Genomic DNA, 22,182 nt, shown 5'->3' with positions numbered 1-22,182 from the left:
CTAAAACCAACAACACCATCTCAAAGTAACAGCTTTCTGTCTTTTTCTCAGATTTACTTGAATTTGTGGTCACACTTTGGGCTTTTTGTCCCGTTAACTGGCAGAAATTCCCCCTACCCCTGACCATGAATTGGTAGGTGCCCACTCGTTGGGGGTTATTTTTGGCCCTCAGTTGGGGCTGTCTATCAAGAGTCTGTGGTGACGTTGGACGGCTGTGAGAAGTTTGACAGAAACAGAGCTGATGTAACCAGCTGCCTCTCCCCCTGTTCTGGTGCTTTCTATTACTTATACTGTACTTGCAACATATGACAACACATTGAGGGTACCAGCTTTAGGATTCCCAGAATATACCCAGACCCCACAACATCATTTGACTACACGTTTTGGGTCCCCATAGTGTGCTACAAAAGCAGGAGAGACATACACACTTATACATATACACTAAAGATCCTTCATATACATGTACATAACCTTACTCACATTTTCACCAACACATGTTCTACTTTGTTTTTGTCGCAGGACTTCACAAACCAAGTATTAGCCAGCTACAAACCAGCCTGCACTAATCCTTTAACGTTCAAGGTTTTTTCAAGGTTCAGTTGTATTCTGTGCTCTACATTGTATCCAGATAATTTTTACATCAGATTGCTCTTTTTTATAAAATCCCTACGATGACTAAAAAGACCAAAGTCAAATCTATCGATTGATGTATTACGTGTGCTTATTCACCCAACTTTTTACAGTATTAGCATACAATGACATTTCTGTGTTGTGTCGCTAAACAGTTGGAGGTAAAAGGCTTAAGTTTGCCCAAATACAAAAGGGATTTATAAATGCAGAATTATAGTCATAAAGAAAAACACATGCAATATCACGCAACATTTGGGTTAAATATATTTGTCCATTTAATTAGTGATTCACATGTTTGACAGACAACAAACAGAATATAAATAAATTCAAAAAGCAGCAGGTTTAAATTATCCAAATTATATTAATTGGGCTATACATAGATGTGTTCTTATATTTAGAAGGGGGAAATGGATAATAAGGAGTGACATTAATTTACAAAACTGGAACAGTCATTTTTGTTGTGTTTCTTTTCTTTTTGTAAACTACATATAGCTACCCTACTGTGTTCTATTTGTTTCTATGCTTAAATATTTAACTTGAGAGCAGAAGCAAAGAGCATGGGTCTTTCTATCTAACTTTAGCAACTTTAATTTACACGAGGTGGACACTATTATTCTTCACTCTGTTTCATATTCATATCACACATCGAAGAAGTCGATGTGCGCTCCTGAGGAGAAGTCATTGTCCAGAAGCAGCTTCATCAGTTTGCCCACAGATTCCTGGCAGGGCAGCGGATGATTGTTGACGCCTGTTAACCTCAGAATATCCTTCTGCATCTCTGTGTCCATTGGACCTGAAGGAAACCAAAAGGGTTAGCTGGTTAGAAAAAATATCACATGTTGCCTCCTGTGCTCTATATTACATGTATACTAGATGGTCAAATGTGCAGATACATCAGGCCAGCCGTTGGGAACTATGGACAGGGGGACAACATTTTCCTAATTGGGCCGCTCATTCAAGGCTCAAGCTCAACCTTCACCACCAGCCCGAAACTGTCAAAAACAATAAATGTTATCCTTTTACTTTGTTTTTGTCCTCTATAGTGGTTATTTGCATAAAAACACACATTCAAATTATTAGGAAATAAATTATTGTATTTTTATTCAAATATTAGCTTTTTGTAAAAATGATTGTCATTATTGGAAAGTACTATGCATTATTAGCTGCTTAAAGCTAGTGTTGGGAGCTTAAACAGGTCATAATTCCATCTCTTATATCTATTTTGTATTGCAGTGAAAACATGTCCTTCAAACAACTGTAATCATTCAAGTTTCTCTGCAATTTCTTTACAATATTATATTTGAACATATGATAACGTTTGAATTTACCTTCACTCAATGCTCATTTTTACTCAATATAGCTTGAACGCATCGTAATGTAACTCAGTAAACCGGGACTTGCGTCAGAGTCATCTGTACCCTTTGACCCCCACCCCTGACCTGGCCTGATATATCCTTTCACCTTAATTTTTTTATTTTTTATTTTATCAAACCTTTTACAATCTTCTTCATGGTGTCTACCAGGTGAGCTAAATAGTTCCAGATTTGATCACAGTAAAAATAAAACACACATATTTATTTTCATACACCCCTGGTCAATAGTTACCTGGAGAGTAGCTGAGGACTTTGATGTGTTGCTCTTCATTACTCAGCACCGTGAACATCATCTTCCTGGCTGCCTTGGCTGTGCAGTACAGCACCCAGGACGGTACGGCCTGCAGTGCAAACGTTGATGAGAGGTTCACCACGCTCCATCGTAGGCCCGTTCTGTAGGGAAACACCTGCAGGATCCCTGCAGTCAGAGCCAGGGGAGAGCTTACGTTGAGGGACAGATAAGAATTCACCTCATTGGGGTCGGTGAAACTCCCAAACTTGGAAATGTCGCCCAAAGATGCTGGGGGCAGAGAGAGAGAGAGAGAGAGAGAGAGAGAGAGAGAGAGAGAGAGAGAGAGAGAGAGAGAGAGAGAGAGAGAGAGAGAGAGAGAGAGAGAGAGAGAGAGAGAGAGAGAGAGAGAAAAAGAGAAGAGTAAAGAGTCAGCATACAAAAGCAACATTGAGTAGAACGCTTGGTGAGAGATTTCAAGAAAGTCAGTGATTTGAGACTTACCAGCATTGTTGATCAGAAGCACATGTTCTATTTCATTTACAGCTTCCTTCCTTGCCACCCTGACAATTTCATCCACCCCCTCTTTCATGCTCAGATCAACAGCTATGCAGTGAACCCCCAGCTGCTGTTCCTCAGTGAAGCTCTGCAGCTCTTCCTTCATCTCCTGCAGCAGAGTCCCAGAGCGAGCCACCAGCAGGAGGACAGAGCGGGGCTCCAGAGAGTGGGACACCTGGATGGACATTTCTTTGTTCGCTTGTCTTTCTTTAAAATCGTAATTTCTACAAGTTGATGACTTACTTTGTGTGCCAGCGCCCGTCCGAATCCCTTGGAGGCTCCTGTGATGATACAGATCCCCCGGCCCAGAGTCCTGGGCTTTGTAGAGTTTATGTCTGACATCCGGACAGATTGTCTCTGGTGGTTAAAATACTGATGGTCAATGGGATTTTTGTATTTGTAGATGTATAAGGGGATTAGCTATATGAATGAGAGGACAACAGCCCAATGATATTGTCAAGATGTGAACACTGAGCTGCTTTTATAACCTAACATGAGCATGAGTCAGAACTAATGCATGGCATGTGATATATTTCACAGTGAAAAGCGAATTAAGAGAAAAGAAATTGAGCAAATCTGGCTGTAATGTGTCGCATTGGTAAATGGGGCAAATACTCATTCAAAGGCCTCTAAAAATAATAATAACATGATTTGATTCAGATTAATGATATTAATACAATTATAATTTATTATATGTATTATTATTTTATTATTATTAATTTTTTTTAACAAAAAAGCTTTTTTAGTAGCATCATTTAAATATACACTGAAATAAGCAATTTGGAAATTGTTATTTACAGATGACAAATAATTAATAGATTTTAATAAACCGCTTGTCATAATATTATAATTATGGCATACTGTAGCCTCCATACATCCATGAGAAGTTCCTGTACCAGTGACCGTATCCAATAACAAAACAGTGAGAACACTGATTAGGACAATTAAAAGATAAAAACATAACCTGCATGACATAAACACACAACACGTAGAGACAGAACATGCAATGATTCTGCAAAACTACAATCACGTATGATCACAGATAGAACTTTAAAAAGCTATTGCAGTTATATATACAACAGTGGTTTCTTTGTATGGCTCTGAATGATCGTTTGAGTGAATCAGTTTTTAGATGTGGGACAGAGATGTGATCCCGTCATGCATTCCTTGATTTACATGAGTGAACATCACTGCTAGCTTGTGCTAGACAGTAAAAATACTCTGGCCTCTGTGTGTTAAGACATAATGAATTAAAAACGCTCCAGCCTCTCAGGGTTCAACAGGAAAAGAGAATATAAGCCATATGAACTTGATACAATGCACAATGCCTAAAGAAGAATCTCTGCATGTGATACTATAATGGGAACAATTGGATTAGCAAAATAACTAAATTAACTACAGGAATTCTTCACACGCTTATTAAAGTAAATAGAGACAACAACAACCTTGGAGTGATTTCTCAGCACACAGTGATACCATCAGTACTAAGGCCCCTACAATCAATTGACTCAAGTCTTGTGTCATTAAATTACTGATCCTACCACACAATTTACTTGTATTAAAAGTAGTCTATGATATCTCATTTGTAAGTCTTATGACCCCCATGTGATCTGCTTATAGGTTATGGAACAGCATCGTTTTATTCTGCTTCTTTAGCATTAACCCTAAAAAACACGTAAAATGTAGAATTTAGAAAGTGATATTAAAGGAAATTAAAGAAGTGTGGTAAAGACATAAAATACATTTTCTAATTCTTAGTTATAAACTAAATCATTCATTCACACAAGGTTTTACATTTGTGACTTCCCTGAAATCAGCACACAGACACAACATAAGTGGCTTCTAGAGAAAGACTTGGTTTAGCTGAGCTGGGTGGTCGAAATCAAAGCACCCCGAAGTGGCCAAAGGGAGACCTGAGAATACATGAAGCACTAGTGTAGCTGTGATAGTCCTACAAGCTGCCAGCAAATACAAAGCAACACTGCCCCCTCATGGACAGTTGAGCAAGTGTAACACAAAAGGGGGATTCCTCTCTAGAGTTTTGCCAATCCAATAGTGTATAAAGATTACTTTGGCCTCACATCAGACGATCACACAGTATACCCCAGTCACACATATCCTTGATACGTATATATGTTGGATTTATTTCCATAAAAAAAGGAATTTTGGATTTACTCATGTGTGCTTTAGGCCTAGATGCTCCTCTCCCATCCTGCAGGGGGCACACTTCAGCCACTTCAAGAACAAAGACGAGCAAAAGATAAAAAATTAGCTCCAATATATGTAGAGTAAGAGATAGCAGATGAGGATAGAACAACCATAAAGACACAAATATGTTTTGTGCAAATGCTGAAAGACAACTCAACAGTAGAAAGGATTAAGAAATGGGGTAAGGTCAGACGATCGCCAACAATTGAGAGGTTTAATCTAGAGGAGTCTATTTCACAGTGGAGGAGAAGTGTAGTGTAGCAGTCGTTTTGCAGCATTGTTTTATTCTCTTATTCTGGTGGTTTAGCACATAAGACAAAATGCCAAGAATGAAATCTAAACCAAGAGAATTCAGAAAAGTTCAGATGTTTCAGCCCAAAAAAGTCAAAGTGCACTAATAATAATAATAATAATAATAATAATAATAATAATAATAATAATAATAATAATAATAATAATAATAATAATAATAATAATAATAATAATAATAATAATGATGATGATCAGAACAGGAACAAGAGCTCCATCATAAAGTGCTGCACACTGGATAAAAACATTGAGTAAAAGAAAATATACAACAACAACAAACAGAAGGTAACTATGAAAGAGAAAAAAGAGAAACTGCTATTGTTGTAGTAAATATTCATCCAGCATGTACTTTACACCTAGCATTTATGATTAAATTGATTATGATTATACTCAATCTGTTTTGTGTTGACACAGAACACTGTACTCACAGCAGGTCTGGAGTTCAGTGAAAGTGCTGAATAAGCAGGTCATTCTTAAAGGGAAAAAGAAAGCCCCCCAAGTTGACCCAGAAAGGATGGATTCATGAGATCCTTAGCATATAGTGAAGGAGATAAGGGAGTGACATGCGTCTGTAGAGAGGACATATGACTCGCATGACAACCCAGTGAGCACCCCTCACACAGGCTAGATAATCCTTATGTATGGGGACGTCATGTGGGCACAGGTGTTAGATCAAAAGAGAATGGGAAAAGCAGTCCCTTGATTTATTGTCAAGAGAATAAGATGATGGGAAATTAGTGACCTTTTAGCCTCAGTACCTTCATAGAGGTGTGGGCAAAGGTGTATAAGAGGACAAGAGGAGAGCACAGAACGTTATAATTTAGTGTTTTCAGCCGGCTGTAACCTCGGGTGATTTCTTATATTCATATAAGAATAAACTCGATTGTATCTAACTTTGTTCTTCTCCAGTGAACTTCTTTTGAATCTGTTTTAACTTTAAGACTAGAACTACACCAGAACGTCAATAGCTTATTAGATTTAAAGTGTTTCGAGGAAGAGGTCCAGACTTCACTTCTGGCCCGGGGAAAGGACTTTTTCCCCGACACTGTCTAACAAAAGGCCAGGGCACACCGTCCATAACACAGAAATAAGACAGAGCTTAGAGAAAGAACATGATGCCTCCTGGAAATGCAGAGCAAAGATGACAAGCAGTCACAACGTGCAACACATCCCGACTGAGGACTGACACATTTTTTACAGGCCGCTGAAGAAGTCTGCTGAAACCAAGACCCGGGGGGGGGGGGGTCCTTCTTTTGATTGTGCTCATCGCAACTGAGCATCATCGAAGAAATTAAAGTAATAGAAAATGAAGAATCTTAGTGAAGACATGCCAATTTAAAATATTTTTATAGCTAAATCAATAAAACACTTTTCAATTATTACATGTGGAGAGTACAGATTAAAAGAACAGGGGTGTTTACCAGGCAGGATAGGTCTATTCAAAGATTTTATTAAGTTGCATTATGGGAAACGTAGGATCAAGTATATTTGACATGTGGTGTAATGTAACAATTAACTAAATTAATGTACCTAAATACAAATCTTAGGTACATGTACTTTACTTGAGTCTTTTCTTTTCGTGTTTCTATTTCTATTTTACTACATTCCATAAGGAAATATTGTACTTTTTACTTCACTACATTAATCTGAAAGGTTTAGTTACTTTAGAAATTAATATTTTTGCACACAAAACATATCAAGAGTTTATAAAATGTTATGCTTTGTTATAAATTAAACTACCCAACAGTGTATACATGTACAGCTGGAACAATAGTCGATCCATCAGTTGACAGAAAATTAATTGACAATCAAACATTTCATGGTTCCAGCGTCACACATGTGAAAATCTGCTGCTTTGACTTTGAATTAGTTTAATAATTTAAATGTATTTCTAATAATTTCTAGGTTTGGACTGTTGGTTTGAAAAAACAAGCATTGTTGTTACTTTGGGCTCTGAATAATGGATTAGTTTGCATAATGATTTACAAACCAAGCAATCAATCTGTTAATGGAGAAAATAATCAGCAGATGAATCCATAATAAAAATAATTATTAGTTGCAGTTCGATAAAAAAATAGATAATAATAATAATAAAAATTAACTTCTACCTAACCAACTTCAACATTATAATCCTGCTTTTACATTAATGCATTAGTAATAGTATTGCAATGATATAGCACAGGGGACATGTTTCTGCCGTAGTGCTTTTGCTGTTAATACTTCAATACATTTTCCTGATTCTACTTTTTTACTTAATTAACTTTTTTATTTCAATGCAGGACTTTTACTTGTATTTTTCAGAGTAATATTAGTACTTTTACCAATGTGAAGGATCTGAACACTCCCTCCACCACAGGTGAAACAAGTACAAGAAAAACTCAAACATCAAATAAAACGTGGCCATTGAAACAAAACATAGTTTTCTAAAAAAATAAATAATAAAAATAATAATAATAATGATTGCTTAGTTACTAAGCTGCAGGATAAAAAAAGATATTAATTTAAAAAACAGTCATTGTCTGGTGATGCATCCAGCATTACTGTTTCCATTCAACGTGTCACCCACCTCCATCCATCCATCCATCCATCCATCCATCCAGGGGACTGTATATGACTCTATAGGCTTTTCCCGAGGGAGCGCACTGGATGAAAGCCAAAAGGGGGCGTTTGTATCATGCAGCCAGGGGGGGGGGGGGGGGGGGGGGGGGGGGCGGGGCCAGAGGTGGGTGTGTGTCTCTCAGCTGATGCGCGTATCAACCGACCGACTCCATCATCAGCATCCGACGCTGACAGCGGTCGAAGACAGCATCCCTAATATTACCGACCCACGGTTACATCGCAGGATAATTCAGAGCCCGGCCGACCAGGACTGATGCTGCTGTCTTGTGACAGTATTATTTATTGAGGCTGCCATCTTACAAACCGCCGAGCTGCATGTGAGTAGCCTTTGATGATGGACCGCCAGGATGCTACAATCGGTAAATCAAAGATACTGTCGTCAATGTTAATGACGCTGTGCATTTTATTCTGGATGTATTTTTTGATTCAGCGAGGGTCGTGCGTTTGTTTCTTGTCACGGGGCCTAGCGAGTAATTGTTTGGGAGCGCAGTCGATTCGGGGCTTGATGCGGATGCTGCTAAAGCCGCCCTTGCCGCCCAGGGATGCAGAGAAAAAGGGAGAGAGAGGGGGAGTCGTGAGGGGAGGGGATTGAGGCAGAGCAGCAGATACATAGGCAGTGTATTTTACTACTACTACTATTCACCCAAGTGGAAGTAATCCTCTAGTAAATGGGCTGAGAAGGGGAGGTGCACTGGCATGACTGCGTCTTTATCTATCGGTCTATCTATCTATCGGTCTATCTATCTATCTATCCATCTATCTATCTATCTATCTATCTATCTATCTATCTATCTATCTATCTATCTATCTATCTATCTATCTATCTATCTGTCTGTCTGTCTGTCTGTCTGTCTGTCTGTCTGTCTGTCTATACCTACCTACCTACCTACCTACCTACCTACCTACCTATCTATCTATCTCTATCTATCTATCTATCTATCTATCTATCTATCTATCTATCTATCTATCTATCTATCTATCTATCTATCTATCTTAGCCATGGTAATATGCTCCTGTGTGATTTTGGTTATGTGAATGTTCATATGTGAGAAAGCTCTATGATACTGAATGTTGTTGATGACATATAAACATAGTAGCCTGTATACAAACATGTTTATTTTTGCAAGCACACAGTTGTTTTACTCGCCCACATATAAATGTGTGTATGCCCCACTCAGTTGCCAGTTTATTCGGTACACCTATCTAAAACTAATACAACAGCCCTGCAATTAATCTTACCTTCATGAAGTTTATATATTCTGTTTTAGTTGTTGTCATTGTGAAGGCTGAAGTTTGTGATGATATTGACTTGCACTGTGTTACACTGAGATTTCTTGCTTTTACTAGATAGGAGACAGTGAACGGCTGACAGGAAGCCAAGGGAAAGAGTTGTAGATGACATGCAACAAAGGTCTCAGACTGGACTCAAATGGATGGATGTTGCTGTTATATGATCAGTACTGAGAAGTGTTTCTAATATTTAGTCTACTCTCGCTGATGAAAATGGGACATTTGACAAAATACTAGAAACACTTCTCAGTTTAATGCACTACAGTTCAACTGCACATACCACAGGCTCTGAATATAAACTCAGTTGCCAGTTTAGGTGCACTAAACTAAAAAGAAAATCAGTCTAATACAATAAATCCTCAGTTTAAGCTGTTTTAGAGAAGTTTTGATTAATCTTTATGGTCATTTTAGAGGCTGAATGTTTGTGCTGTTTAATTGTAATTCATTATCCTCAGAAGTGTTTCTAATATTTTGTTCACCCCATTTATATCCATTAGGGCTGTAATTAACGATTATTCTCATTATCCATTAATCTGCAGATTATTAGATAGATCGATTAGACGTGTGGTCTATAAAGTGTAAGAGGAAAGTCACAGGTGATGTTTGTCGTCTTGTTTTGTCCAAAACCCAAACACATTCAGTTTCGTATTATATAAAACAGAGAAGAGCAGTAAATATCCATCTCCAGGCTGAAAACAGCATTTTCTGCCATGAAAAATTATTTTAACGATTAATCAATTCTTAAAATAGTTGGCAATTATTTTTCCGTCGATCGACTAATCGATTATACACCTCTCTATAACCGGGGCCACATAAACCTGCTAGCAGCCCCTATTGAGCCTCCCACACTCACTTCCCCCCAATATAGTTTGCACAGAGCCCCTGTACCTAAACTAGTAAGGCTATTATTTGATTCAACTAAAATGTGCTTTAGAATATGCACTATGAAACATAATATAAACTGAGACTAAAGTAAATAGTAAAGATGTTATAGTGGATTTTGATACAGGGCCCCAATACAATGCAAGACAATTGAACAGCACCCCAAATACAGCCTTTCAATTGAGCGTAAAGTTGAATCAACACCTCTCAACAAAATAATGAACATTAAAACCTTCATGGTTGTTGGATTTATGGAAGGTTTGTTGTATTAGATTGAATTATTTTGAGCTAGTTGTACCTAACAAACGGGCAACTGAGTGTATACTGCCATGAATACCTGTACAGTGCAAACTAACTGCATTGCAATCAATCATATTTTGAGTTTACAATGTCGAGAGGTTGATATTGATATTAGAGAGGTGTTGTTATGGCTTTCAGTCCATAGATTGGGATATTTTTGTGTTGGATTGTACTGAACTTTATTGTAAAGTGTTCCAGTTATTTGGTAAAGTAATCCAATACACCACCATTGACTACAGCTTTAAAAGTTACCAGACTTAAACAGATTTAAAAACATACTTAACATTGTTTTCTCTGCTTGATATTTCATGCATTTACCTAAGTTTACGCACTATCCTAAACCCACATCCCAAAAAACCCTTTAGGATTTCTGTTCATATGTACAGTTCAATAACTGTTCATAAGTGGTCCAACAGGGAGGTGTAATTGGAGCCACATATGGGACAATATACAACATATTTCTGTGTCTATGTATGACCTTTTGGCAAATAAAATGAATATATTTTTTTTAATACATGGCCCATATAACATACTGTACAAACAAGGAATATTTTCTTGTTTGGTGTCATAGCAATTAATTACTGTACTGTCCATATGTTCTCACCTTTATTAACTGTGCAAGTCCAGTTTGTGGCAATGGGAAAGTTACCGCTTCAATATTTGTGTACGTATTGGTTTTTAATAAGGTAAACAGAAAAGCAAATTGGTTTTAGAGGAAAAGTAGTAATTATTATATGTTTTTATTAATAATAATGACTTTATAGTTTTTATTATTTCGACACATGGAGCATTAGGGTCTGTTGAGACCCTAAACAATAAGGAATTAAAGCACATTTTAGGAAAAGACAAACAAAGGTTAAAGCAACCTCTATCTGATGCAGAGTGAACAAAAACTGAACATTAGAAGCTTCACAAAAAACTGTATTTATTGCAGGGCTGTTGTTTTTTATTGTAATAAATGTGTGCAGATGTTCCTGTATTTGCATCCACAAAGTTCATCCTCCAGTTCAATGATGCTAATGGAACAAAATCAACAACAGAGTCATTTCTGATTGGTGCTGAATTGGTGTGAGTGACCACCTCACCCAGCATCCCTCAATTTATAAACTAACAACTAACAAAATAGTCATGAATAACATACCGCACTCTTATCTACAAAGTGTATACATAATAAACAGAGTAACACTGTGATCATTAAACTGGAGGACAGGTTTTATTATTACTACTTTATTTATACCCTCACTGTACGCATAACTGTCCAGACTTATCTGTCAGACCTGTTTAATTTGTATCGTGGTGGGAGGACCACGCTGCCCCTGTATGTGGGTTGGAATCTGTTCTGCATTAGCTAATATTGTATAACTAGTCATTATGTAATTATAATATTGTATAACTCCTTTCGTTTTTCTGTGTTCCTCTAGTGTGTGTGCCCCCACTACCTGCATTAGGTTGTGATGACCCACACTTCTTCCAAATGTTTCTGTGACCCTCCCCAATCCTGACTCCTAACCTCTAATCCCTGACCTTTGACCCCCACTATGGGCAGTGTTGGCAGTGGGGTGGCAGGAGAGCAGGAGTTTGCCATGAAGTCTGTGGGTACGAGGACCACCCTGCCCAGAGCCCCTCCTCTCTCTCGCCGTTGCCCTGCCGACCGCAGCTGCAGCGCAGAGCGACTGCCACGCCCTCCGGTGACTATATCTGACGGGACGGCTTCTAGCGATGAGCGAGGGAGTGTTAGTGTTGCGACTGGGACCTGTACCGGGACTGACCGGCCCACCGAAACAGCCTCCTCCACCAACACTGATTGTACCATGACGGCCCCGTCCAACAACAACCAGTTGGAGTGTGGCAATGGAGCAGGCAGGCGGGAGAGGGAGTGGGAGAGGGAGAGGGAGAGGCAGCGTGAAAGGGGGAGAGACAGAGACCGGGACCGAGACTGGGACAGAGAAAGGTTAGAGAGGGAGCGAGAGAGGGAGCGGAACCGGGAGAGGGAGCGGGACCGAGTGGAGAGGGAGAGACTGGAGCGAGAGAGGGAGAGGGAAAGGGAGCGAGCCAGAGAGAGGGAAAGAGAGAGAATTGAGAGGGAGAAGATAGAAAGGGAGAGAGAGCGAGAGAGGGAAAGGGAGAGGGAGAGGGAAAGAGAGCGGCTGGAGAACGAGAGGTTGGAAAGAGAGAGGGAAATGCAGGCTGTAGGTTTGGATGCTTGTGGGAACATTGTGGGACGAGGAGCAAATGAGAAGAACAGCGTTGGCATGAACCAACATCAACACCAACATCAACACCAGCACCAGCACAGAGAGATGGCAGCCGCCAGAGCTGACAGTGAGAACCATCCGGGCAGCCATAACCCTCCAAACCACAACCCGCCCAAGATCCTGCCAGTGTCTGGAAAACTGGAGCAGGTACTTCAAAATTTAGGAAAGCGGCTCCCAACCTGAGGGTCAGCACCCTCAGAGGGGGTTGTAAAATCAATCTAAGGGGTCACAAAATGTGTAGTTTAGTTTTGTTCAGGCTTTTAAAAACTATTGAAAAGAAACAATCTGAGAAGTGAAAATCACTCTTCAGTTTAACTGCTCACAGCTCACAGATATGCAGCCTCCTTGTTGAGCGATGTTGGAAGGTGAGCATCACAAAGAGGGAAGTTTTACTAAAAAGACTGTAACTTTTGCCAGTTTATTTGGCTATCTAACACTGCTGAAGCAGTACAGTTTGAGAACTATAATCCCAAATCATTGGTATCACAATAGAACGGGATCGCCTCACGGCCAATACGTGTAGCAGGAATGATTATAGCCACCAAAAACACTTAATGGACATGTGAGTAATGTTCTAAGATAGACTTGAAAAAAATCTAAATCCCACCCTTTAAAAACATTATTTATGCAATCTGGTGCATATCTGTTTGTGGTTAAAGTGACTCAGAAAAGAAGCCAAATGCATCTCAAGCAGCTCCATATATATCATAATATGTATGATGCATGTTATTATGCTTAACACATCACAATGCTGACTTTTTTCATTGACCTTTCACTACAGTATGCTTTTCTCTTGTGTGTACTATCTCTTATTTATTTTATTATCTTCCTTCCTCCATCTCTCTCGTAGGCGATGCAGAACAACTCAGGCCTCGTTCGTCCCTCTGCCTTCAAGCCAGTGGTTCCCAAGAGCTTCCACTCCATGCAGAACCTGGTAGGCCAGGCAGGAGGGGCTGGGAGCGAGGGCAAGACTGAGGCAAGGAGTGAAGGGTTCAGTGAGAGCAGAGGAGGCAGGAGAGGCAGGGACGGAGCAGGAGGAGAATCAGGAGAGGTCCCAGAGGCCCTGCTCCTGGACCAGGACAGCCCAGTGAGGGTCAGCAGAACTGAGGGCGGGGGAAATGGTAATGAAGTGGTTCAGGGAGGGATGTCTGACTCAGGGAGGAACTCCCTGACCAGCCTGCCCACCTATACGGGCTCAGGGTCCGGTTGTGGGCCCCCAGCAGTCCTGGGGCCTCTCAGTGCTTCCACCAGCCACATCAACAGGTTGGGCATGGTTGGGGCAGCTGCAGGCCTCGACAAGCTGGAAAAGCCCGGCTACCAGGTAAAGCCATCTTCCACACTCAATTAGTCTGCTGTTAAATGCACCTTGTAGCACCCAATAATGTAAACAAGTCCTGAAAATGTATTAATGACTGCAAGTGTAATACAATTTGCGGTAAACCTGATTGAAAATGTAATAACTTAGCCAATAATGACAAAAACATGTTTACTGATGACGTCATACCTTTCAGGCAGGTCATTTTTTTCAAAACTGATGATGTTATCATTTTGATGGACAATGTAATGTAAAAAAAAGGATGTTTTTTATCTCTGAAATGTGTAAAGTAAACAACATTTATAATACTGTTAGTGTCGTGTCAGCCTACTGAAAATGTAATCGGTAAACATTTTATTAAAGTATCAGTCAGGATATTTTGTTACATTATTGGTCATGTTCTTACATTATTGGACTTTTTCCATTTTTCGATTAAGGTTAAATGCAAATTTGATTACATCTTCAGGAAATGATTACATTATTGGTGCTCCACACTTTGCTGTTATCATCTTTAATGTATCACGATGTGGTTCTTTCCTCCAGAACGGGCTCAGCGCCTCAGACAGTGGCCGGTCCTCCTCGGGAAAGAGCTCCTCGTCCTATCAGAGGCTGAGCCACCTGAGTGATGCTCCAGCACCTCTACGCCCCTCCCCCTCCTCAGATGACATCATCCAGGACCTCGAGGACCGCTTGTGGGAGAAAGAGCAAGAGGTCAGAGGCCACTCAGAAAAGTCTAACATGCAGTTGTTTTGCACTTAAGGAATTATATAATACAATAATTATATATAGTATTTTTAATCATTTTTGTTCTCATAAAGCACTTTGTGATCTTACTCTATGGAAGGTGCTATACTACATACATTGTACTTACTTGAATGAGGATATTTTCCAGCATTTAAAGGATCAGTTCTGATCTTGAGTAGTTTATTTGAAAGTCCCACATTTTGCTCTCCAAGAAAGATTTTTTCTACTTTTACTATCTAACCGGTTGTTTTGTGGCCTTTTCTACCAGGTGCAGCACATGCGCAGAAACCTGGACCAAAGTGAGGCAGCAATCATTCAGGTGTTTGAGGAGAAGCAACGTGTCTGGGAGCGACAGATGGACGAGCTCAGACAGAACTACGCCTCGCGCCTGCAGCAGGTGAGCCCACTTCATATTTTGATCCTCAGGATATCACTGCACTTTATTTTTCTTTACTAAAAAAATCTAATACACTGATACACAGTGTCTGGGGGTTATATACACAACAGATGAATGTTGGAAAAACTGGTGAGACGTATACGGTTTTTGTCACATCTACTTGTTTTATATATCTTAGGAGAAAGCAACGTCTTGCTACATAGTAGCTTGCGAGAATTGCAAAGGTAGTTCTTAGGCCGTGGGTGGAGATATTTAGATGGAGGGCGGTATATTCTAATGAGCCTGCATGTGACAAAGGAAGTGTAGCCAAATCTGAATGGCTTGTTGAATCCCATGTTTTTTGACCGAGGCAGACTGGGTTGTCTTATTTCACAGTTTGTGGGTTGGTAGGCACGACAGATACGCAAATGTATGTGCACAAGCATGGAAAAGTATGTTTTTTATGATATGTCCCCTTTAATGGTTAATTTTGGAATCAAGATACAGGTAAGTGCTGGTAAAATGCAGCAGCGTCTGAAAGGCATTAAGATCAAATCTGTGTCTGATACAACACTTAGTATATCATGGCAAGTACCAGAAGATGTTATTGCAGGATCTGTACATATTGTACATATTATGTTCTAAAAAAACACTTTATATGTAAATTCTATCTACAGGTTACTCGTCGTGCTCAGCGCTCCCAGACTGCCCTGCAGGCCCAGATAGGCCGTCTGTCCCAGGACAAGCGGAGGCTCCAGGAGGAGATGGCAGCACTGTTGGCCCAGAGGGAGGAGCTGGAGAGAAAGTGTCTAGATTACAGGAAGGAGCAGGCTGACATCTTGCCTCGTCTGGAGGAGACCAAGTGGGAGGTGAGATATGAGTATATGACTTGGTGCGCTTGACTAGTTCAGTAAAATGTTATCAGGGTTACATCATGGTAGACTGAGCAGTGGACCACTGAGTATAAGGGTGTGTGTGAAGATGACTATGTACAAGCAACCCACATACTGTATATGTAATGGGATAGGGAGTAGATTTACCACAAATACTAAATAATTCCCAAGTTTCATTACCATACGATATTATATTGATTCTAGTCTGCCACGATACAATTTCAATTTGATTCGATTCAGGGGCTTGCAATCGATATGAGACCATATCATGTGCCCATTTAACACAATTAGTTACTTTATATCAACTCACAAAAAGCAATGTTATTGTTGTTCACCGCAAAGCCACATTTTCTCATTTCTCCACACCATATACAACAACAACAAAAACACCCACTCACTCACTCACTCTTTCTGTGCAGGTGTGTCAGAAGGCAGGAGAGATCTCCCTGCTGAAGCAGCAGCTGAGGGAGAGTCAGGCTGAAGTGACCCAGCGAGCTGGAGAGATGGTGGCCCTGAGAGGCCAGCTGAAGGAGCTCAATGTCCAGCTGAGGGAGCGGGAGGAGACCATGTTGGGCCTAAAGGACTCCTACAGCAGCAAGAGTCTGGAGCTGGAGAAGTGTGAGGGAGAGCTGAGGAGGACTCTGTCAGAGGTGGGTTTTCAATTACACGGTAATTAATATCCAGCGGGCTTTAACACTGAGCATTATAAATAACAGAAAAACACAGACATGTGAATAATTTACAGAAGTTCAATTCATTAAAACAGTCTCCAAACATATTAACAATCATTTACTAGTAAAATTATTCATGCGTTTCCTGAATTGGCATTGCAACCACAACATAGTGTTTCCTAGTAGAGCTATAATCAGGCCTAGAAGAATCAGGCCTGACGCTACATGAACCTGCATAGTGTCCGTCTAAGCCCGACCCGGGACCACGGGAGCAGTTTTGGGCCTGAGCCCAAACCTTTCCACTGTAAAAAATAAATAAATATATGAAAGAAAATTATAGCAAGCAAAAGTCTTTTCAGTGCAGACATTTGTGACACGATCTCCGGGAGGGGAGGGGGAATGTGCACTGGATTTTTAAAAATGCAGACCATGTCTGTCAACAGCGTAGAATTGGATATTAGTGTAATTTATTAACAAGACATCATTCTCTCTATATGGTGACCAGAATCTCGCTCATCTATGTTTAAAAACGACGGTCATACTTCACCAAAACATGCATTGAAATGACCACAAGCTGTAGGTTGTGAGGCTCACAGTATTCTAGTTGTAGTTGCAACAAATGGTCGACTTTATCAAAGGCTTTAGAGGAGAGCAATGCAATGTTGATTACTATCCAAAGCAGTCAAAATGTAGTTTACGACAAGTGAGATTGCAGGATTGGGATGCTTAACACTAAATCTAGATTGTTGAGCGTTTAAATCCTCGAAATCCTTCGGAGGGATTCCAAAAACTTGGCGAGGAGACGAGGACAAATTGGGGATTAGGCAACATTATATATTACAGCTATTTTTTCCTTTGTGCTGTATGAGCTCATAAGCAGCTCACACACTTATGTATATATGATGTATATTGCATCATAAGTTTAAGAGAAATATTCATCTCTTTTTAAGAACAATTTATGCATTCATCACAAGCTCTTATCTGGAGCAATTTACAATTCCTTATTCCTCATTCCTCATTTCTCAAGCGTCGACAGAAAAAGAATCCATATGATTCAGAGTGAAAACACTCGGCAGCATTAATCAAAAACGTTATGGACTTTACTTCATAAGCAAGTTTAAATATAAGGTTTTATTATAAAATGATGTCAGACGATAGCTGTCCATCCAGGCCCACTACTTCTTCTGTCTGTTCTAGAGTCTCAGATGATTCAATTCACAACAAATGACAGTACAATCATCTCTGAGTGCCGCTATCAGGCGCACAATCCCATTTCAAGCGTGGCTATGTAAAGCCTATGTGCATGCTTGCATTCATGCATATATGTGCAATGAACACAGCTGGATGTGTATTTGTTTGAATGGCAGTGTTAATAGTTGTACACATTAGCTGTATTTGTGTATATAACTATTTACACTATTTATGCTTATTATGTTTTTATGTCCTGTTTTGATACGATTCTATCTTAATGAAGGAGAGACTTTGTGTGTGCACCTTCAAAATTCTGACTTGTTTTGACGATTAACTGCTACATTTAAAACTAAATTATATTTTCCTTTATACAGGTGTCTATCCTCAGAGAGAAGCTGGGTGTATTTGAGGCAGAGGTGCTTAGTTTAAAGCGGGCTCTGAGTGAAGTGAGCAGAGGAGCAGAAGTTATTGTGAGCCCTAACTTAGCTGCTGCAGGACTGTTGCCACCCTGGGGAATTGTCCACTGTCCACGTAACCCCACTGAGCCCTCAACCAACTCTCTCACCCCCACATCTGAAACTCTGCTGAGTCTTCAGAGTGATGAAGCCAAAGCCCAAAGGCAGGAAGCTCAGAGACAGGAGAGGCAGCAGCGTGAAGAAGCTCAATGGCGAGACGTGCAGCAGCGGCAAGATGCCCATATGCAGCAGGATATCCGAATGCGTCAGGATGCCCAGATTCGACCAGAGGCCCAACTCCGCCAGGAGGTACAGCTTCGTCAGGAGGCTCATCTCCGCCATGATGCCCAACTACGGCAAGAAGCACAGCTGCGCCAAGAGGCCCAGCTCTGCCACGAGGCCCAAATGCGCCAAGAGGCCCAGCTACGCCACGAGGCCCAACTCTGCCAGGAGGTGCAACTGCGTCAGGATGGCCACCTGCCACAGCGAGGCCAGGAGGGTCACTGGGACGAGTCTGGAGAGCTGCGCAGGCAACTAGAGCAGCTGCAGGCCGCGTTGCGCCTGGAGCGGCAGCAACGGGAGCGTCAGGCCCTCAACTTCGACCAGGAGCGACACACCTGGCAGGACGAGAAGGAACGGGTTTTGAAATACCAGGCGCAGCTGCAGCTCAGCTATGTGGAAACGCTGCAGAAGAACCAAGCTTTGGAAAAACGTATGTGCCAGTTGGGAGCTAAACCAACCACAATGTCCACCACCACAACCATTACCACTATCACCACCAGTTCCCCCACCTCTTCTAATTCTCCACCTCCACCACCAGGCCTCTCACCTCTGTCTCCTCAGGCCCCACTCTCTCTGTCTGGCCCCATCGCCCTCACCATCTCCCCGCCTTGTGAAGACCAGAAGGGCCCTCCTTCTCTACACCAGCTTGCCAATCCCTGGGCAGGACCTTCACGTTTGGAGAGGATAGAGTCCACTGAGATATAGAGACAGCTCCATGATCAATTATCCAGTTCAATACACTCACAGTGACAAGGCCTCTCACACAAAACCTCTTCAGCGTACAGTTGAAAAATATTTCAGTCTACAACAGAATAAATCAGTTCAGTCTGACGTACTTTTCAAAGCAACTAAAGACACTAAAACAACAAAGGCCGACTGCAAAATCCAACATTATCATTAACAAGCAGATCATCGGAACAGGAAGTTGAACTTTATTCAATCTGTAAATGATTTTTTTCAAACTCCTAAGCAGCCTTTTTCTCACTACTTTCACACTACTACATCCTACCTAATCGGTGTGCAGTGTGAGAAGTGTGCCACTCGGATGGATGGCAGAAAAGCAAACCGTTAAATGACAATGTTTAGATGACAGCACCAATACAGGAGGTCATTTAATGCCCATGCTAGAAAAGGACCAAGACAATCAGGGATATTGTCAGAAATTATCAAAAAGAATATTATTCAGTATTTATTCATTGTAAGTCTGTGTCACTGGAAATGTAAAAGTAGAAATAGCGGTCAGAGTGTGTGATGTTGACTTGCATTTTTGGCCAGAGAGCGCCTTACTCCATTCTTTCCAGCATGTATACGAGAAACACTATGGCTGGGAATAGATGAAAACAACTGGAGTGTGATTATCATTTTCAGTGCTTTACTGATAATATCAGAAAACCAGTTGCACAACATTGTTACACACGGCTGGACAGTTTAATTTAAATCCCAGTAGATATCAACGTCAGCGGTCACACGGAGCTGGGATTCAGTTTCCAAGTCATTTCATGCACAGGGTCCAAAATGCATGACCCATTCAAACACATCATTAAGACCAACAGAGTTTATATTTTCTACAAATTGAATTGAATAGATATGTTTAGCAGATAATCAACCCCGACTGAATATAGAATATGTTTTAAGACATGGGAGAACCTGGTTTGCCTTCACTGCGGTGACTAAACACAAACACTAGAGGTCATTAGAGAGCCTTCACAGCGCTCCCAACTCAAATTTCTTCTCATTGAACTGCAAAGAGAATGTGAATCGAGCACGCAATTTGAATTTGGTTATTATGAGTTCACTTTGTGCATTTACAACCAAGAAATCTGAGAAATCAGTCACTATCTCCAAAGTCAAAAATTAAATTTATAGAATGTATGATATACTAGAAAGAAATACTTATAATAGTTATAGATTGTAAATGTATGTGTGTGGTGTGAGTGTGTGTGTGTGTGTGTGTGTGTGTGTGTGTGTGTGTGTGTGTGTGTGTGTGTGTGTGCGTGGGAGAGCCGGTGTGTGCATGTGTGTATACATATGAAAAGCTTCATCTTATGAGATTGAGGATAGAGGGACTAGTGGCAATACAGCAAGTGAAGATATATTAAAAGTAAAGGGATTTTTTGTTTTGTTGCTGAGGGTGGGGGGCTTTAAGTACAGTAAGATGTACATCAAAGCTTGATAAAAGGGCAGTGAAACTGAAAATTGTATGTATATCAATGGAAAACTCTTTCCTTTGTACATTTCATTTAGACGAAGCTGGGGAGAAGGAAGTTTTTTAAAAAATAACCTGAAAAATGGAAACGTCTGCCTCTTTAAAGGGAGCATTCAGGCTAACTGCACTATGTAGTGTCCGACACACAAGTTATGATGTACAGTAGACTCAGATGTGAATATCATGGCTTTTATATGTGTTGTTTATGCCAGCATACAAAGATGTTGCTCAAGAATATTAACTTATCTCTAAAGTATTACATAGTATTATCATCTTTATTACTGTTATTATATTATGGTGAACTGACAGAGAAAATATGTGCCATTTGAGCTTTCCTTTATGTGTTTTTTTTAACTGTGTAGATAGCCTATTGGCCTACCATAAAGGTGCAATCATAGCAACCCTGTCCAAAAATGATGTTCCTTTTGATGTAGGTGATAAATGTAGTTACAGTATTGCATTGTTTAGAGAACAAAATGCTACCAATTTTATACATGTTTCTCTTTATTGTTTGCATTTATGTTACTAGTACTGTTCTGGCTTGATTAAAACCACCCCTTTGTTCAAATTCAGCAGAACTAATAAAGATATGTGAATAATTTCGCTCTTTTTGTCATTGAGCATATCATTTGTCCTGCGTTCTCAAGCTCAAGATTTAATCCTGGCAATCAGCTTTGGAAAGATTGACCAGAGGAAATATTTGGAGCTCTCCAATTATTGGAATATAGGGTTATTAAAAGGCACATGTCTTTTATCACAGTGGTTCCCAACCTGCAGCTCAGGCCTCCCATAATGAATAATTGTCAGGTGTCCTGAGATGTTTAACTTATTATATATAATTATTATATATATATATATATATATATATATATATATATATATATATATATATATATATTAACTTAATTATTTCTGCTACATAAAGTTAGGTGTATCTTTTCAGACTTTTGTCTAACCACATTTTCTGGTTACCCATGAAATTTTACTCCACCAGATCTAAAAAGTATTAACACAAAAAGCACTGTTACTGTAAACTTTGGCAAGTGGTGGAAGAGGTATTCAGACCTTGTACTTAAAAATAGCAATAAAAGTAGAAAAACTCCATTACGAGCAAAAGTCCCAGATAGAAAATCTTAAAAGACTATAAGTGTTAACATAAGTATCAAAAGTAAATTATGAAGAATTAATTATTATATTCTGTTATTTTAATTATAAGCACTGTTGCATTAACATCTAAGCAGCATTTTAATGTAGGCAAGTATAGGTAACATGCATCTTGTTTTACAGGCTGGTTATGTTTTCTAATAAATATTCAACTGCAACGTAACAAGAGACTATAGCTGTCACACAAATGTTGTGAATAGAATTACAACATGTCTATCTGATATTTAGTGAA

The 22,182-nt window shown here is 40.0% G+C and overlaps 2 protein-coding genes across 2 annotated transcripts; one reads left to right on the top strand and one right to left on the bottom strand.

Moving 5' to 3' along the window:
- Positions 1-997: 997 nt before the first annotated feature.
- sprb (sepiapterin reductase b) lies at positions 998-3,132 on the bottom strand. Its single transcript, XM_029440328.1, has 4 exons — positions 3,034-3,132; positions 2,737-2,965; positions 2,236-2,523; positions 998-1,423 (listed from the first exon to the last, which is right to left on the bottom strand). Exons 1-4 carry the CDS (start codon positions 3,130-3,132, stop codon positions 1,269-1,271), a joined length of 771 nt encoding a protein of 256 aa, XP_029296188.1. The 3' UTR covers positions 998-1,268.
- A 4,946-nt stretch (positions 3,133-8,078) lies between these two features.
- Positions 8,079-21,390, top strand: lzts3b (leucine zipper, putative tumor suppressor family member 3b). The gene is made up of 9 exons (XM_029440227.1): positions 8,079-8,285; positions 11,820-12,401; positions 12,456-12,800; positions 13,504-13,974; positions 14,512-14,679; positions 14,981-15,109; positions 15,766-15,957; positions 16,401-16,631; positions 18,218-21,390. Exons 2-9 carry the CDS (start codon positions 11,937-11,939, stop codon positions 19,283-19,285), a joined length of 3,069 nt encoding a protein of 1,022 aa, XP_029296087.1. The 5' UTR covers positions 8,079-8,285; positions 11,820-11,936; the 3' UTR covers positions 19,286-21,390.
- The last annotated feature ends 792 nt before the right edge of the window (positions 21,391-22,182 follow it).

Source organism: Cottoperca gobio, chromosome 9, assembly GCF_900634415.1.
Source record: "Cottoperca gobio chromosome 9, fCotGob3.1, whole genome shotgun sequence".
NCBI lineage: Eukaryota > Metazoa > Chordata > Actinopteri > Perciformes > Bovichtidae > Cottoperca > Cottoperca gobio.
The sequence above is the reverse complement of the archived record's forward strand: the minus strand, read 5'-3'. Positions and strand labels throughout refer to the sequence as shown.

Excerpts from the sequence above, each read along its gene's own strand:
- sprb (XM_029440328.1), bottom strand. The coding sequence starts at position 3,132 with ATGTCAGACATAAACTCTACAAAGCCCAGGACTCTGGGCCGGGGGATC. Across the intron at positions 2,966-3,033 it reads GACGGGCGCTGGCACACAAA|GTGTCCCACTCTCTGGAGCC; the intron begins GTAAGTCATCAA and ends ATGTCCATCCAG. Across the intron at positions 2,524-2,736 it reads GCTTCTGATCAACAATGCTG|CATCTTTGGGCGACATTTCC; the intron begins GTAAGTCTCAAA and ends CTCTGCCCCCAG.
- lzts3b (XM_029440227.1), top strand. The coding sequence starts at position 11,937 with ATGGGCAGTGTTGGCAGTGGGGTGGCAGGAGAGCAGGAGTTTGCCATG. Across the intron at positions 13,975-14,511 it reads TGGAAAAGCCCGGCTACCAG|AACGGGCTCAGCGCCTCAGA; the intron begins GTAAAGCCATCT and ends TCTTTCCTCCAG. Across the intron at positions 16,632-18,217 it reads TGAGGAGGACTCTGTCAGAG|GTGTCTATCCTCAGAGAGAA; the intron begins GTGGGTTTTCAA and ends TCCTTTATACAG.